At 30.5% G+C, this 17,298-nt stretch overlaps 2 protein-coding genes across 2 annotated transcripts; one reads left to right on the forward strand and one right to left on the reverse strand.

The window, feature by feature from the left end:
• Window positions 1–5,082: 5,082 nt before the first annotated feature.
• Window positions 5,083–5,439, reverse strand: LOTGIDRAFT_86802 (hypothetical protein; the record flags this gene model as incomplete). The annotated part of the gene is made up of 1 exon (XM_009050870.1): window positions 5,083–5,439. A coding segment is annotated over one exon (357 nt), but the record flags the coding sequence as incomplete, so codon positions are not given.
• Window positions 5,440–7,383: 1,944 nt separating this feature from the next.
• Window positions 7,384–8,208, forward strand: LOTGIDRAFT_141176 (hypothetical protein; the record flags this gene model as incomplete). Its single annotated transcript, XM_009050871.1, has 1 exon — window positions 7,384–8,208. A coding segment is annotated over one exon (825 nt), but the record flags the coding sequence as incomplete, so codon positions are not given.
• Window positions 8,209–17,298: the final 9,090 nt, after the last annotated feature.

The raw sequence follows: 17,298 nt of genomic DNA on the forward strand, positions 1-17,298 counted from the left end.
ATCTGATAACAATGCTGTATATAGATGTGATGTGTCTAATGTGGTCACCAGTCGACCAATTACAGCTGAGTTCCGACTCACTGTCCATTGTAAGTATAAAACTAATTATGCTTTAACTGGTAACAAAGATCCATCCTGATTTAGCAAATGAACTTCCCTAAACTACTGGTATGTATCATATTGGTATAACATCAGCCAGACTAGGAAAGCTGTAATACCCAAATCAATATTGTTTTGGCTAGCAGTTGGAAAAATTTTGGACAAAACTGTGATGAAACAGCATTTAAACAAACACGGGTCTTTTCGTAGACCAACCAAAAAAAATGTTGTCGTCTAGGGAAACCATAATGGCATGAACTTTTCAGAAAGTCTATGAACAAGCTGCCAGCTAATGAAAAATATTTTCCAATATTTCAGTTCCACCTAAAGAAGTTACCATCACTGGTGATAAACTAGCCAAGGCTGGAGAAACAGTGACCTTGACCTGTGTATCATCCAATAGTAATCCAGCAGCTGTCATCACATGGTTTGCTAAAGGTCAATCACTACCTGTAGCCTCAAGTAAAGTTGATGATTCACCAGAAGGTGGATTTATTACTCATTCAACAGTTACAGTACAGCTAACCAATCAAGATCACAATGTTATTTATACTTGTCAAGCTACCAATAATGCATTAGGTCAGACTGTGGCCACAACTATAACACTAAGTGTTTTATGTAAGTAATTCTTTTGAAGACTAAACCAATTATATGCTCTCCTGTGGCTTAATATCTCAATGGTCTGTGGAAATCCTCTTTAAGTTAAATTTTGCAGATATGCTAGTTAGATAAAGCTTTATTTTTAATTCAGCATTTGGTTGGATATTTTACTGATTTGTAAATTCTATTTTTAGATCCACCTGATCCACCTATAATAACAGGGTATAGTCCTGGTACACCAGTTATAGCTGGTCAGGTCCAGAGAATGAGATGTGTTTCAGCTGGTGGTAATCCTGTAGCTACATTATCTTGGTACAAAGGTCAGTTGATTTATTGAAATTATGATATTTTCTTCAATGTAAGCTTATGAAAGCAATTAGATAAGTAAGCATCATAGGATATGTGAAACTACCCTACTTTACAACTTAGGTTCCCAAGAACTTTCCCAGATTATATGTACCCAATTACAGCTGAGTTAACTGGAAAAATAAGGAAAGGTGACATATTCATTTATCAGAGTTCCTCTTTGACCAAAAGATTAGCGACTTCTCCTCATGCATTTTGTAATTAACATGGTGGGACATGAACATAGGATGTCATCCTGAAGTGGTCATTTTGGAATTCTTGTCTTATTTTTATGATATGGTTTATGTTTTTAGGAACAACTAAGTTAGAAGCTGAGAATAAAGTAACTGGTAATATTGTGTCCTCTCAACTCTCTATAATAACTAAGAAGAATGATAATGGTGCTAGATATAAATGTACAGCTACTAATGAAGCTACTAGTTCACCTCTAGAAAAATCTCTGGTACTCACTGTTTATTGTAAGTTTCTCTGTTTTTTCTATTTTCAGTTTTACTTTCATTTTAAATGGTATCCTAGTTTCATATTAATAAAAATAGTTAGACATTTCCCATGGCAAAGCTTAGGTAGATCTAAAATGAGCCAAAAGTTTTCAAGATTCAAGTGAAAAGCTCTACTTTGGGTTTTGCTATATACCACAATTCATCTATATTATCAAGAAATGAGTTTAACATGGTACAGATTCATTGGCTAAAAATAACATCATTAGAACAGGACTGTGGTAGAAAACTTGTTAGATTACAGTTGAAAAAAATAACTAAATTATAATATAATTTTGATTATATTGAAATAATAAGGTCTTTGAATATTACTTTCACAAAATATTTTATAGAAATATGACAAGCATCTTTACTTTTATAATATAGACAAATTGTTTGGAAGACAAAACAGCCCAATAAGCATAGCATACAGTATCACAAACATTATTTCGTCTCAGAAACAGGAATTCTTTAGTTAAGCCATTCAGTAATAGTGTTCACAGCTCATTGTCAAAATTTGAGCCTTTAAATAAATGTGTCCAGAATTATCCACATTGGAAACTTAAAATGACAACTCCTATCTTCTTTAGACTATTTACATATATTCTAGAGCCACCTCTTACCCGGAGAATTGCAACACCTGTTCCTTTAGAAAAGTCTTCTCTTGTTTTCAGTCCCTCCATCTCAAGTGACTATTGTATCTAAACCTGATGTGATCAAGGCAGGTAATACCATGAACCTAACCTGTACAACAGCTTCCAGCAACCCTCATGCTGATATTGTTTGGATTAAAGATGGCCGCCGTATAGCTGGTAGAAGTTTAGGACTAGTAAATGATGTGTTTGGTGGCAAGTCTGCTGTTAATGTATTAGATTTAGTACCAACATGGTTAGATCACCAGGCTGTATATGGTTGTCGTGCTACCAATACTCTTATTAGTCAGTCAGTTAATGATGGTATTACATTGGATGTATTGTGTAAGTATGCTCTGATCTTGGAAATTATAATATAATTTTTATGTGTACTGTTAAGCAGCTTGCAAAACATATGAAGAAGGGTGTAATGAGAAAACTTTTGTCTGGTTCTACAGTAGTTTAGTAGTTTCTGGAATTTTAGAAGCATGTCATATTTACAATATTAAAACTTGATCTTGTCCCATATCAGTACTTTGGTCTTGTTGAAAATAGAATTCTCATAGATCTCCTTACTCAACTTTGTGACTGATTTTGTAATCTCTCATCAAAGATTTTACATTGCACATGATGTTTATTTGGTACTGCTTGTTGGAGCTGATGAAAAGCATCCTTGAGATCATCAGCCTTTTATCCGAAAACTCTAAAGTAAAATATATGAGTTCAAGTATTAGGAGAGTAACCAGAGGAAGGCATGTTGGTAAACTCTGCATCCTATTCAGACAGTCTTTATAACTAAGAATTGATTATATAATTTCACACTCCCCTCTTCTTGGTCCTCTTTAAGATCTTTAATTAAGGAAATGTTTTTGTGAACTGATAACCAGCTAAAGAAACTATGATATATTTTATTATTTCAGTTAAACCAGTATTTAATACAGGAATACCAGAACAAGTTGATATTGTTAATGATCAGAGTAAAAGTCTCAACTTTACAGTCAGTGCTAATCCCTATACAGTGGAATACTCATTATATCGTGATGGTGTTAAACTTACTTTACCTGGTGATCTATCACGATTTAATCTAGCTCAGGGTGTCCTCAATATCACGAAAGTAAAGAAAGTTGATAAAGGAAACTACACAATGGAAGCTAAGAATAGTGAAGGATCTACTACTTTCAATTTCACCATCAATGTTAAGTGTAGGTTAAAAAATTTTCCTTTTCCATCCACATGTATCACTTTTCAGAAGGAAAATTCAGCTTCTAGTTCACTGACCATTAAAAAAACTAGTAGAATATGGTAGAGAGTTTCTATAGCATAGTCAATAAGAGCGTTGATTCTTTACAAGATACCATTTGCTCGGTTAACAAATGGCAGTTGTGGGTTCTAATCTCGGTCAGCGTTTTAAAGTCTTAGACCTTGAATAAGTCATCTTCACTCAAAACTCCAGTCAACCCAGCTGAATATTGGTATCGATAATCCAGGAAAGATCAATTCCAAGAGGTTTGGCCAAAGATCAGTCGGTAGAAAGGATCCCTAGTTGTGAACCAAAGTTGTTGTCATTGTTTAGGCATTATGATATTAGTAAAGTTTTCATGTTTGAATTTTTTCAGATAAAGCTAAAATCACTAGAATAACTGGTACAGTCATGGAAGATGAAGGTGGTACAGCTTTCTTTGAATGTGTAGCAGACGCCAACCCTATCATATCAAATATGGTCAGATGGTCCCGACAGAACTATGACATGTCTAAAACAAAGGTTACCTATGAGAATGGTAAAGGTTACCTAACAGTATATGATTTGAATAAATCTGATAGTGGTGTATTTAAATGTACTGCAGACAACAGAATTGGGTCTTCTGCTTCCAAAACAGCCACTCTCACTGTTAAATGTAAGTAGAATAGTTTCACTCTTACAAATTTCATGCATCTGCATCCTTAGATTTCTGGTGGGTGTGATTATGTAACAGATCGGTGCACAGAAAAAGTATATTTTCTTACATTGCAAGATGAAAGATTTAACAACTTATAAGAAAATGATTTCACATAATTTTATGATTTGTTCTTATTAGAGGGAACTTATTTTTTATTGATTTTTATGTATACAGACGAAATAAAAAAGTTGTACAACTTTTTGAAAAGCAAGAATCAATGAGCTTATACCATTTGTAAATATGCTTCTACATGGTACTTACAAAAAAAAATTGTTCTTGAAATGAAGTCATTATAGAACATGGTTTTGGTTATTATAAGCTATTTTTTGGTTTCAGATGCTCCAGTCATCAATAAATCACCAGAATTCTCTAAAGCAGCTAGTAATAAAGGGTTAACTGGACAACTTATTTGTAAAGCGGAAGGTGCTCCAAAGGTTACATTCCAATGGAAAAAGGTAAGAGAAACTGATTATTGCTTAGTTTTTCTAAGATTTGAAGTGAAGAGCACATATGACAAAAGATTTCTTTGCTAAGTTATTTTTGATTTAAGATGATAATATATGTACAGTACTACAACAGGCAGTCAATAAAACAACATGTAATAATTGAATAAAATTTATTATCCTTAAAATGGACAAACAATGACAATATATTGGACTAAGAATGAACAAACAATGACAATATATTGGACTTAGAATGAACAAACAATGACAATATATTGGACTTAGAATGAACAAACAATGACAATATATTGGACTTAGAATGAACAAACAATGACAATACATTGTACTTAGAATGAACAAACAATGACAATACATTGTACTTAGAATGAACAAACAATGACAATATATTGTATTTAGAAAGGACAATTATATTGAATTGAGAATTGACGAACAATGACAATATATTGTATTTTAAATGGAAAACGACATGTAATAATTGAATGAAATTTATTATCCTTAAAATGGACAAACAATGACAATATATTGGACTTAAAATGAACAAACAATGACAATATATTGTACTTAGAATGAACAAACAATGACAATATATTGTACATAGAATGAACAAACAATGACAATATATTGGACTTAGAATGAACAAACAATGACAATATATTGTACTTAGAATGAACAAACAATGACAATATATTGTACATAGAATGAACAAACAATGACAATATATTGGACTTAGAATGAACAAACAATGACAATATATTGTACTTAGAATGAACAAACAATGACAATATATTGTACTTAGAATGAACAAACAATGGCAATATGTTGTACTTAGAATGAACAAACAATGGCAATATGTTGTACTTAGAATGAACAAACAATGACAATATATTGGACTTAGAATGAACAAACAATGACAATATATTGTACTTAGAATGAACAAACAATGACAATATATTGTACTTAGAATGAACAAACAATGACAATATATTGTACTTAGAATGAACAAACAATGACAATATATTTTATTTAGAAAGGACAATTATATTGAATTGAGAATTGACAAACAATGACAATATATTGTACTTAGAATGAACAAACAATGACAAGATATTGTCTATGAACAAACAATGACAAGATATTGTACTTAGAATGAACAAACAATGACAATATATTTTTTTTAGAAAGGACAATTATATTGAATTGAGAATTGACAAACAATGACAATATATTGTACTTAGAATGAACAAACAATGACAATATATTGTCGTAGAATGAACAAACAATGACAATATATTGTACTTAGAATGAACAAACATTGACAATATATTTTATTTAGAAAGGACAATTATATTGAATTGAGAATTAACAAACAATGACAATATATTGTACTTAGAATGAACAAACAATGACAATATATTGTACTTAGAATGAACAAACAATGACAATATATTGTACTTAGAATGAACAAACAATGACAATATATTTTATTTAGAAAGAACAATTATATTGAATTGAGAATTGACAAACAATGACAATATATTGTATTTTAAATGGAAAACAACATGTAATAATTGAATAAAATTTATTAACCTTGAAATGGACAAACAATGACAATATATTGTATTTTAAATGGAAAATTTTGTTGAATTGAGAATTGACAAACAATGGCAATATATTTTATTTAGAGTCAACAAACAATGATATTATATATCTTGAATTTAGAATGGACAAACAATGACAATATTGTAGTTGGAATGGATAAACAATAACATGTACTTAGAATGGACAAACAATGACAATATGTAGTACATAGAATGGACAAAGAATAACAATACATTGTATTTAGAGTGAACAAACAATTATTGTATTTAGAGTGGACAAACAATTATTGTATTTAGAGTGGACAAACAATGAATTGAGAAGTAAAAAAATAGAAAATAAAGAAACAATTAATTAATTAACCAACCAACCAATGAACAAACCAAAACAATATATTATTTATTAACAGAATGGACAGGCTATTGATACATCAATGAGTAAATATTCTATCTCAACCACCAAGACTAAATCAGTACATTATAAAAACATACTACAAGTAAAAGATGTACGAAAGAGAGATTATGGTAACTATCAATGTACAGCTATTAATGAGAAAGGTCAAGATACTTTTGATATCAGTCTAGATGGAACAAGTAAGTAGACTTTATTCCTACTATTTTAAGGAGTCTTAATCCCCAGAAATAAGCTTATTAGGATTTTTATGTCTGTTTTTTCTCAAGTTATTTAGAGCTTTGTGATAACTATCATCTCTTAGACAAATTACAAAGATTGCATACCAACAGACTTACAAATAGTGACATAATCTGGTCAAGGTTATCAGGAATAACATAAAACCTTAAAAATCAGACAGTAAATCTGAATACACACTAAACTGTTTTGAATTACTACTTTGAATCTCTCTACTGATGAACATTATTCATTTGATACCATTTTTATGCTGATCGTTGAAATCGAAAGTAAGCATTACAGTATGTTACTTGAAAAAAATAAATATCTTTATGTAAAAGGACTGTACTCCTTTTATTGCAGTCCTCTAACAAGTTCCTCTTTCTAATCCCAATGTGTTTCTTTTGTTACAGGTAAACCAGATCCACCCTATGATATAGAATTTGTTAATGCTACACATAATTCTATAACTTTAACATGGAAAGCTGGTTTTGATGGTGGTTTACCTACATCATTTCGTGTTAGATATAGAGAAATAGATAGTAGAGGCTTTATTTATGTTGATGTACAACCACCTTCATCTACCACCTTTACTCTTACTGGTAAGTTCATGTCTTATACTTTTACTGATAAATTCATGTCTTATACTTTTACTGATAAATTCATGTCTTATACTTTTACTGATAAATGCATGTCTTATACTTTTACTGATAAGTCCATGTCTTATACTTTTACTGGTAAGTTCATGTCTTATACTTTTACTGATAAATTCATGTCTTATACTTTTACTGATAAATGCATGTCTTATACTTTTACTGATAAATTCATGTCTTATACTTTTCCTGATAAATTCATATCTTATACTTTTACTGATAAATGCATGTCTTATACTTTTACTGATAAATTCATGTCTTATACTTTTACTGATAAATTCATGTCTTATACTTTTACTGATAAATGCATGTCTTATACTTTTACTGATAAGTCCATGTCTTATACTTTTACTGGTAAGTTCATGTCTTATACTTTTACTGATAAATTCATGTCTTATACTTTTACTGATAAATGCATGTCTTATACTTTTACTGGTAAGTTCATGTCTAAATTCATGTCTTATACTTTTACTGGTAAGTTCATGTCTTATACTTTTACTAGTAAGTTCATGTCTTATACTTTTACTGGTAAGTTCATGTCTTATTCTTTTACTGATAAATTCATGTCTTATACTTTTACTGGTAAGTTCATGTCTTATACTTTTACTGGTAAGTTCATGTCTTATACTTTTACTGATAAATTCATGTCTTATACTTTTACTGGTAAGTTCAAGTCTTATATTTTTACTAGTAAGTTCATGTCTGATACTTTTACTGATAAGTACTTGTCTTATACTGTCACACAAGTTTACTTGTAAGTTCTTGGCTCACAGGTAATTGCAGGTAAGTTCATGTCTTATACTTTTACTGGTAAGTTCATGTCTTATACTTTTATTGGTATGTACATGTCTTATGAACTAGTAAGTTCATGTCTGATACTTTTACTGATAAGTAAATGTATTATACTGTCACACAAGTTTACTTGTAAGTTCTTGGCTCACAGGTAATTGCCGGTTTCAATGGTAATTACTCATGAATGCTTGTTTCAATCGTAATTACTGGTAAGTGCTTGTCTCACAAGTAATTACTGATATCAGTCATAATTACTGGTAAGTGCTTGTCCCACAGGTAATTACAGGTCTAACAGATAATTACCCGTAAATGCTTTTCTCTTAGTCATTACAACTGATAAGTTCTTGTCTCACAGTAATTACTAATAAATACCTGTCTCGCAGGTGAATACTGTCACATAAGTCTCACCGGTAGGTTAATAACTTTTTTTGTAAATACTTCTTACTGGACAATATCCTAGTTCATTTCCTGTCAACTATTGATATTATCTATATATCATTATCATATTTGTTTATTTTGTTTAGGTTTAGAGTTAGGTAAACAGTACCAGTTAACAGTATTAGCTTTTAATAGTTTAGGTGAAACATATCAACTTAGCAGCATTACAGCTAAAACATCTAGTAAGTTTTATTTCTTAATCTCATTGGGGAATCATATTTAATTGCCTGGTTTCAGAATTCTTAATTATTTTTACAGGAAATAATTTTGATGAGCTTCTGACTTCATGATCTATATAATAAGATCCTTTGACAGATAAAAATCGAAAAAGAGAAGGCTAATGCTGCTGTCCGGGCAAAATTTACCTGCACAGTGCAGGGTATTGCTCGTCTTCACTTGCCCAATAAGGTGCAGAGGTGTAGGATGTAAAACTCCATTCATGTCATTTCATTTTAATCAAATCAATTGAAAAGTCTAAGATCCAACAATCTTTTGGAAGTCACAATCCAAGAAGAAGACATATGCTAGTGGGGTTTGGCAATGGCCAACTGGAAGACTGGATCCTCTAGAAATTAGCTGTAATTCTTTAAAAAAAAATCTTAGTTCCTTTTTTATTTGATAAGCAACCTTTTTGATTATAGGTTCAGCTCCACCAGAAGATATATCTACATCAACTCTACAGAATGGAGAAGAAGTGCCTATTATTATTATATTAGTTGTTTGTATAGTTGCTGTATTTTTATTAACATTAAATGTGGGCTTGATATTATTTTTTGTCAGGAGAAGAAAGAAGAGATTAGAAGGTTTGTTGTCTTTTAATAACCATTAAAATCTGAATCTGCCCTACATTGGGTCATCTAATATGGTATTCAACGGATATGTCTGTCTTTCAAATTTATAATTTTCACCCCACAACAACCTGGTTGTCCTTTCTTTCTGACTGTTTTGCAAAATTTATGACAGTTATTTATATGAAAATTTGGTTTTAAGAAGATATGATCAACCATTTTGCAAAACATCAGTTTGCTGATAAAAGAGTTGAATTCATATCGACTACTACAGATTTGATGAGATGCATCATCAGTTGCCCAAAGGCCACCTTTGTCAGTTGTACTTGTCATGGCTAATGACCTTTACAACTTAAGAAAAAATGTGTTTAAACCAGTTCACTCAAGTTTCTCCTATTAATGTCTATTTACTAGATCTGATAGGTCATTTTATTGAACCAATCAGATTTCGGAATTATCATTTAGAAATTCCCGCAAAATTGTATGTTGATTTGAATTGTTTCAGATGTAAGTGATACTACAAGTCATACTAATACATTAGAACTATATGGTATGAATAAAGTAGATCACACTATGTATCCACCATCAGCCTCAGATGATGTAAGAAGTTGTGGTACTTGTGATAAAAATATCGAAGATTTTTATGATGATTATCCACCCAATTATGATGTAAGATTCTGTTGTTTTGTTTTGTAATTTATACTTGACTTTCCGGTTGAGTAGAGTTAGCTTGACACTTGTTCAATAGATGATATTGGTTTTGCTTCTTGCAATGGATGACTTCGATCATCATGCAAATTGTATTGGTTTCTATCAACAACAAAAAACCCTTTAATATTGGGTCTTATGTGGTACAAACCATGCTTGTATTAGGAACACTAGTTAGGGAAATTGAAATCACTGTTCTGAATATTAATATATTATGATGTTATATTTACAGCTGGGACAAGAATATCTAGATAATAGAGATGCTATGTATATATCTAGACCACCAGATTATAACAGACCTTATACAGATTTAGATGATGATGATCATCAACAATGGAATGAAGGTATAGTTGCTTTATCAGTTGATCTGTATCACTTTTCAGAACATTCCTGATATGAATTGAGTAAGGAAAAAAAAGAAACATTATTGAATGCTAATTTCTAGTACGATTTTATTCCATTTGGCATTTTTTTAAATATTTGAATTTTGTTTCAATTTTTCAGATCCATATCAGGTAGCATTACCTAGGAAAGGCTCAATGCAAGATGTTTATTATAGACCATCAGCTGGTGTAGATAATAGACCTAAAGTAAGTTTAGTATTAATAATAGAATATTGGTAGGGAGGTGGATTATCATCGGAGCAATTGTGTACCTTGAAATAGAATCAGCCCTACGACAGAAATTTTTGTGGAACAGCGAGTGCATCACAGTTTTTTATAAAAGCGATCATAAATCTCATCAGTAGTTGTGAAATTTGGTTCCTGTGTTCCTAAAGCTGCTACAGATCAAATTTTTCTCTCTGATTTTAGATCCATCTTTCATTATTTATCCCAATGCATTTTTAACATACTGCAGTATAGTCTTTGAAATATATCAAAACTAAGCCAGTTTTTTTGTAAAATTTTAGAGCGTAACAGAAATGTTTGATAGACCATCAAGCCGTCCTAGTAGTAGATGTGAGAGAACACCTCCCCCTCCCCCAGTACGTACCTCAAGTACCAGACTAGGGGACAACTTACCACCACTTCCTGCCAGAAATTACGGTCCTCAGGATCTACCTCCACGCTATGCACCTCCACCAGGTAAGTCTTTCTTTTGTCATGTCTTGTTTCCAGTCAACTAAAATGGACCAGTATTTTCTCAAAACTGTTGATTGAAAAATTTCCAGCTACAAATATGAGTATTTTAATAAGATAAGCTTACATTAGCAATTTTTTTGGTAAATATTTGCAATTCTCAAAATACTTTATGCCCTGAATAGAAAGCAAATGATTATAAACATCAAGTTGACTTATGTGACTTACAAGTGCTTCCACATCAACAGCCTAGTTAATCAAGAATTACATAGTTCGAGTAGGCCCTTCTTAGACAAATCTAAGTTAAAATTAGGACTGATCTTGATTCTGTTGATGATACTAGTGATGTTTGATAAAAAAATAAGGGTCTCTTAATAAGGAATCTGTTCTTTTATTTTTCAGGAACAGTTGATGCATTATCACCAAATATTGTCTCAAATCCTCATTATAGTGGCCCCCATCCAGATACTTCATCAGGATCACGAAATCAGAGTACAGAACCTAGATTACGGGGTCATTTAGTGTAGAGAAACTTACTATCCACTAACTATGCATAATTCATATCATTATATTATATATTGGTGCTACTTCATTGTGATATCACCACCTTCATGTTATTTATATAATACTCAATATAGCTACCAAAAATAATGATTAATTCAGGAGGGCTTTTTTCAACCATTTGTTCAACACTTACTGTCAGTAGAGCTCCCAGATACCACAAGTTAAGAATTTGACATGAGATGTTCCTATGTAATGGCCAGCCAGCAGAGAACTATGAATTGTGATTAAGAGCTAGAATTAAGCTCATATGGTTTAGAAATACAATGAATCCTACAGTTTGTACTGTGAAGCCTTTGTAGGCAAATTTCTCTCTGTTTATGTGTTTTGTTTAGTAAACATGTTGTGAGTCATGATGCCATTATGATTTGGTTTGCATTTTGCAAACAAAAATATTGAACTTGTAACTGGCCCAGGACAATGTCTCAAAAACTGTTAAGGGCAAAAAAAGGATTCTCACAAATAATTGTTATGTTAAGTAAGTTTTAAGACAATTACAGTGGTGCTTTGATCACAATTTAATGTTGAATGTTACATTTATCACAATGTTATCACAAATACTGTTGATTAGTACTTGTGTAACAAATCTTTTACAAAATATTGCTTACTGATTTTTTTGTTGCCTGTTAATCACGAACTGTAGCTTCGTGATACTTATATCTCAGCTTATAACAAAAGGTAAAATATACTTAAGATATTTGTACCTTGATTTTATAACAATATTATTGGTTATGTACATGGTACAAGCATCACGATTGTTTTGACTTACATGTATCATAATTTCATCACTATATATTCGGTTCTAGTATATGGACAATGATACATGTAGATGTATCACAATTTTATCACAATATTTGAGTTCTGCAATGGTACCTTGACAAATGCAATGTAAAAGTATCACAATTTGTCACGAAAATTTGTGTTCAGCAATTTTTCTTACATTAAATTGTCATCAAATATACTTCTAAACAGAAAGTTCTATATGTACTCTTTTAACCCTTTTTGTACATTTTTCACTGGCTTTGATGGTTGTGAAATCACATTTTAGATTTAATTTTAAATTTGTATTTTACTATATTTCTATTCAGACTTTAAATTAGTGTAAAGGACATACTTCATCAAATCAGCATTTAAGAAAAAATAATAATTTGATTGGTTAATAAAATGATAGACAAATAAACAGAATTGTCGGATTATTTTAAGTTTAATTGACCTTCTTAAGTCTTCCAATTAATGTGTTCATTTTACCAAGATCAGCTTTAAGTACAAATATAATTTGAAAAAAGTAAAACTGCCAAATATTTCTACATTTTACCTGTTTTAAAGATATGTAATGTATAATTAATGCACACCTGGACATCAAGAACAGTTCACTACAAGGGTAGGATTTAGTGTCATTGAAACAGTGCTTTATATAACTGGCATGCATTCACTTTCTACTTAATTTACCTAAATATAAAGTAAACTATTCTTACCTTGAATTTCAAAACCTGATTTGTCATTGATAACGAGAAAATTCCATAAGGTCTTACCCTTGATCTAGAAATAAATCCTTCACCAGCCATATTAACTGATGAAACTAATGGCTTACCCAATTAAGATGAGAAAATTCAATGCAATTTAAAAATGTTGACATTAAAGTCTGAATAGGAATCTAGAGTAAAATATACTATGATATAGTTTTATTGTTAAATAGAGACTTGTAGATGAAATAGTCATATCATATCACAAAATATCATTACTTTATAGTTACTTGTTAGTGATAACGCCCCACCTCTTCCCACAGATTTTATAACCCCCACCTCCCCTCTCTTTCAGCCCCTTGTATATTGTACATGTATATAGCAACATTGTTATCTTTTATATACTAATATTCTGGTGTAAAACACAAAATGTAGAAGAAATCTGCTAAGAAATGTTTCATTTCATCAACACTTTATTTGCCATTATTGGAAAAATCCCGGTAGCAAAAATGGTCAGTAAATTTAGATTAAAAAATTTCAAACTATGTGCATTGTCACTCAAAACTACCCGTGTTTATCATAAAAAATTTCACAGGATCAATTTGAATCAGTGTGTCTTTAATATTAAAGGGATATGACTATCTTTATAATTGCCTAATTTTCAGCTATCAGTAACACTTTTTGGAATTTAACTATGAAGTGTGGTTCAACAGTAATTTAATAAAAACATAACATGGAAAGTTAAACCATCATCACTTCAAGGTTTTTATGAATTTTCTCATATGTGGTTATTACAGATGATGAATACCCTTACAAATTTACATTATTTCATATTGTGCTACATGTTGATCTGAGCCACTGTTTTTCAAAAAAAAATTATGATAGAAATTTTTACATTTAGAAATAAGGAACTTACAAAAAAAATTAAAATTTATAGCAAGATTTTTTTGAAAAATGGGACGCTGGACTTTTGTAGTTTGAGTTTAAGACTACACTATGTATGTATATAGAAATTATAATATTGACAACACCATATAATAATCATTATATATCCACCCCACGATGGACAGTATTATTTCAGAAATTCTATGTTTTTTGCATTTTTTCTAGTTTTATATTTAAGAGAGAATTATAATATTTTAAACAGATAGTTTAAAATCATGTATTTGTTGTGTTACATTTTACTTTGAATCTATTTGTATATAGGTTTTTTTTAATTTAGCTGAAAATTTCAAATATCAAAAATTTCTTCATTAATTTGATATGGAAGAATTGATCATTTTTATTAAAGGGATTATAAAAATGTTTTTTTAATTTTTATGTATATCAGGGACAATGATTAAATCAATTTGCGCCATTCCAATTTTTAATCACATGTCTGTGGTTCCTGCAATTCCACTAAAACTAAGTGTTTGATGACGTCACTAATCGCAAAATATATTTGTATCACATAAAGTAACGATTAGTAACGTCATCAAACATGTAGGTTTAGTGGAATTGCAGGAATCACAGACATCTGACTAAAAATTGGAATGGTGTAAATTGATTCTATCAGTGCACCGAATACACATAAATATATTTAAAAACCTCTTTACAACCCCTTGAAAATAATAACATTTTGGATAGCATGATAAGGTTCAAAGCTTTCCAAAATTGAAAGAAGAACAAATTTTACGCTAATTTCACCTATTTGCATTTAGACAGCTTAAAACTGTCTCATAATTACTGAGAAAATGTAAATCATATTTGGGTTGGTTTTCATTTAGTCAGTGGTTGGTAAACTCGTGAACAGTTTGCAAATACAACTGAAATAAAATGAAATTATTCAAAACTCAGCCCTATGAAAAAAACCAATGAAATCAAAATGTGTTGTTCAATTCTTGTGTTTCTTTGTTAGATTAATGAAATTAGTAAATTTTCAATATTTCTTTTATGTTCGTTAGTTTTTCTTAGACATCAAAGTTTGAATTTACTGTGTAAAAATGAACTTTGCCCAACTGTTTGTGCCAAATTTGATTTGCAAAAATATTATTATTTTACATCAGAATAAATTTATCCAAACATACATTAAAATGAAATATTCAAATTTAAAGGGATTATAAAGAGGTTTTCTAATATTTTTATGTGCATTGTTGACATTCCAATTTTCAATCAGACCTCTGTGGTTCCTGCAATTCCACTAAAACTAAGTGTTTGATAGACTCACCTATGAAAAAATATACTTTTATCACATATAGCTCTTTACTATCAGTAAGGTCATCAAACACTTAGTTTTTATGGAATTGCAAGAACCACAGACGTCTGACTGAACATTGGAATGTTGTAAATTGATGCCATCAGTGTCCCTTATACACACAATTTTTTAGAAAACTTCTTTACAATTCTTTTAATCCTAATCTAAAATCAAAATATTAAAATGTACAATGAATTAAGCACTTACATGTATTTACTATTTATTTATTTTTCACATTTTATTTATCATTTCATGAAAGCAATAAAATGATCAAAATATCCACATTAGTCTTGTATTGTTGTTTTTTTCATCTTATCACATGAAAAAGTTGTCATTTCACTACAAAAAATCCCTATTGTGGTAAATTTGCTTACTTCTATTGTGATAGCAAACAAATCCTGTTGTTTTCATAGAAGCAAATTGATTACAATATTTTTCCACAACAGGGATTTTGCCACAAATACAATTGTGAGCTCATTTACCACAATTTCAAACATAGGATTTTTACCACAGTTATTGCAAATTACTATAATTCCATTAAGAGAAGTGATTACCAAAATAGATAGTTGTACCACATTTTCATCTAAAAGGGATATACCACATTTATTGATGTGAGCTGATTTCCACAAATAGTTTATACAATCACATTTACCACAAACCTCAAAAATTATATCTTTGAATCATCAATAAAGCTTTCTGAGACAACCGTAGTTTTTTTTGAAAAACATCTGCGTCTAATATCTTGACTACAATAGCTGCCTTATTTTATATTGCGGAAGTTTGTAAATGCAGCAATTTGATTGGATTGTACGCTAGTAAATACTGTCAATCAGAGACCTCGACATATACTATGTAAACAATAATAATTTCTTTGGTCTTTATGTTGTGGTCTCTGATTGGCTGTATCGCCAGTGTACACTCTAATCGAATGGCTGCGTGCAGTAATACACAAAAGTTGGCTATTGGATGCAGTTGGTAATAGCCTGACATTGGAGCATTGTTTAAAGATTGCTTTAACCAAAATAATTAAGCATTATGACATAAGTTGTAAAAATATTTGTAATAGAAATCAATAAACAAAACAAAACCAACTCAGCTTCACACTGACAATTAATAATTACCATTTTCCTTTCTTCTTTTTCAAATTCTAGTCTTAGGCCTTAATTATATCATTTTAAACAGTATTTTATAAGTAGCTTCAAAATTAAAAATCATGGAATTCGAAAGATATTCTGATAATCCTATTAGGTCTTTTTTGTAGAATAGTATTTTTGTGGTAGTCATCACCCCTTTTGTCATAGTAGACTCGACTGACTAGTAATATTGCACGAGCTTTTATTCATTATGCTTCGAGGAAAGGATTCACCATAGTTTACATAACATAACAACAACAATCGAGTAGAAATTCTAAATAATAAACCAATACATGTAAATAACAAATTCAGATAAGTAATTATATTTTGCTAAATTTTCATTCAAGTTGTTTCAACTATACACAGGCCTATATGTTATGAATTTATGCAAAATGTAACAATACAATACTGGTAATTTAGTCCGAAACTGCTGACTTTATCCAACCTCTAAAGATTTGTTTTGGCAGTACCGATTGCGCAAAATTCTGAAATTTCAGGTTGATTTGGGTCATGAATATATATATATATGTCATCAGAAGTACTTGAAATGTACGAATATCGCACATTTCTTTCCAAAATACTTCAAACTAAACTATGAACGATTTAGTCAAACGGGTGGCGAATCTGTCCGTTAAATGTAAGTTCTTGTTTTG

Source organism: Lottia gigantea (assembly GCF_000327385.1).
Source record: "Lottia gigantea unplaced genomic scaffold LOTGIsca_157, whole genome shotgun sequence".
Lineage (NCBI taxonomy): Eukaryota > Metazoa > Mollusca > Gastropoda > Lottiidae > Lottia > Lottia gigantea.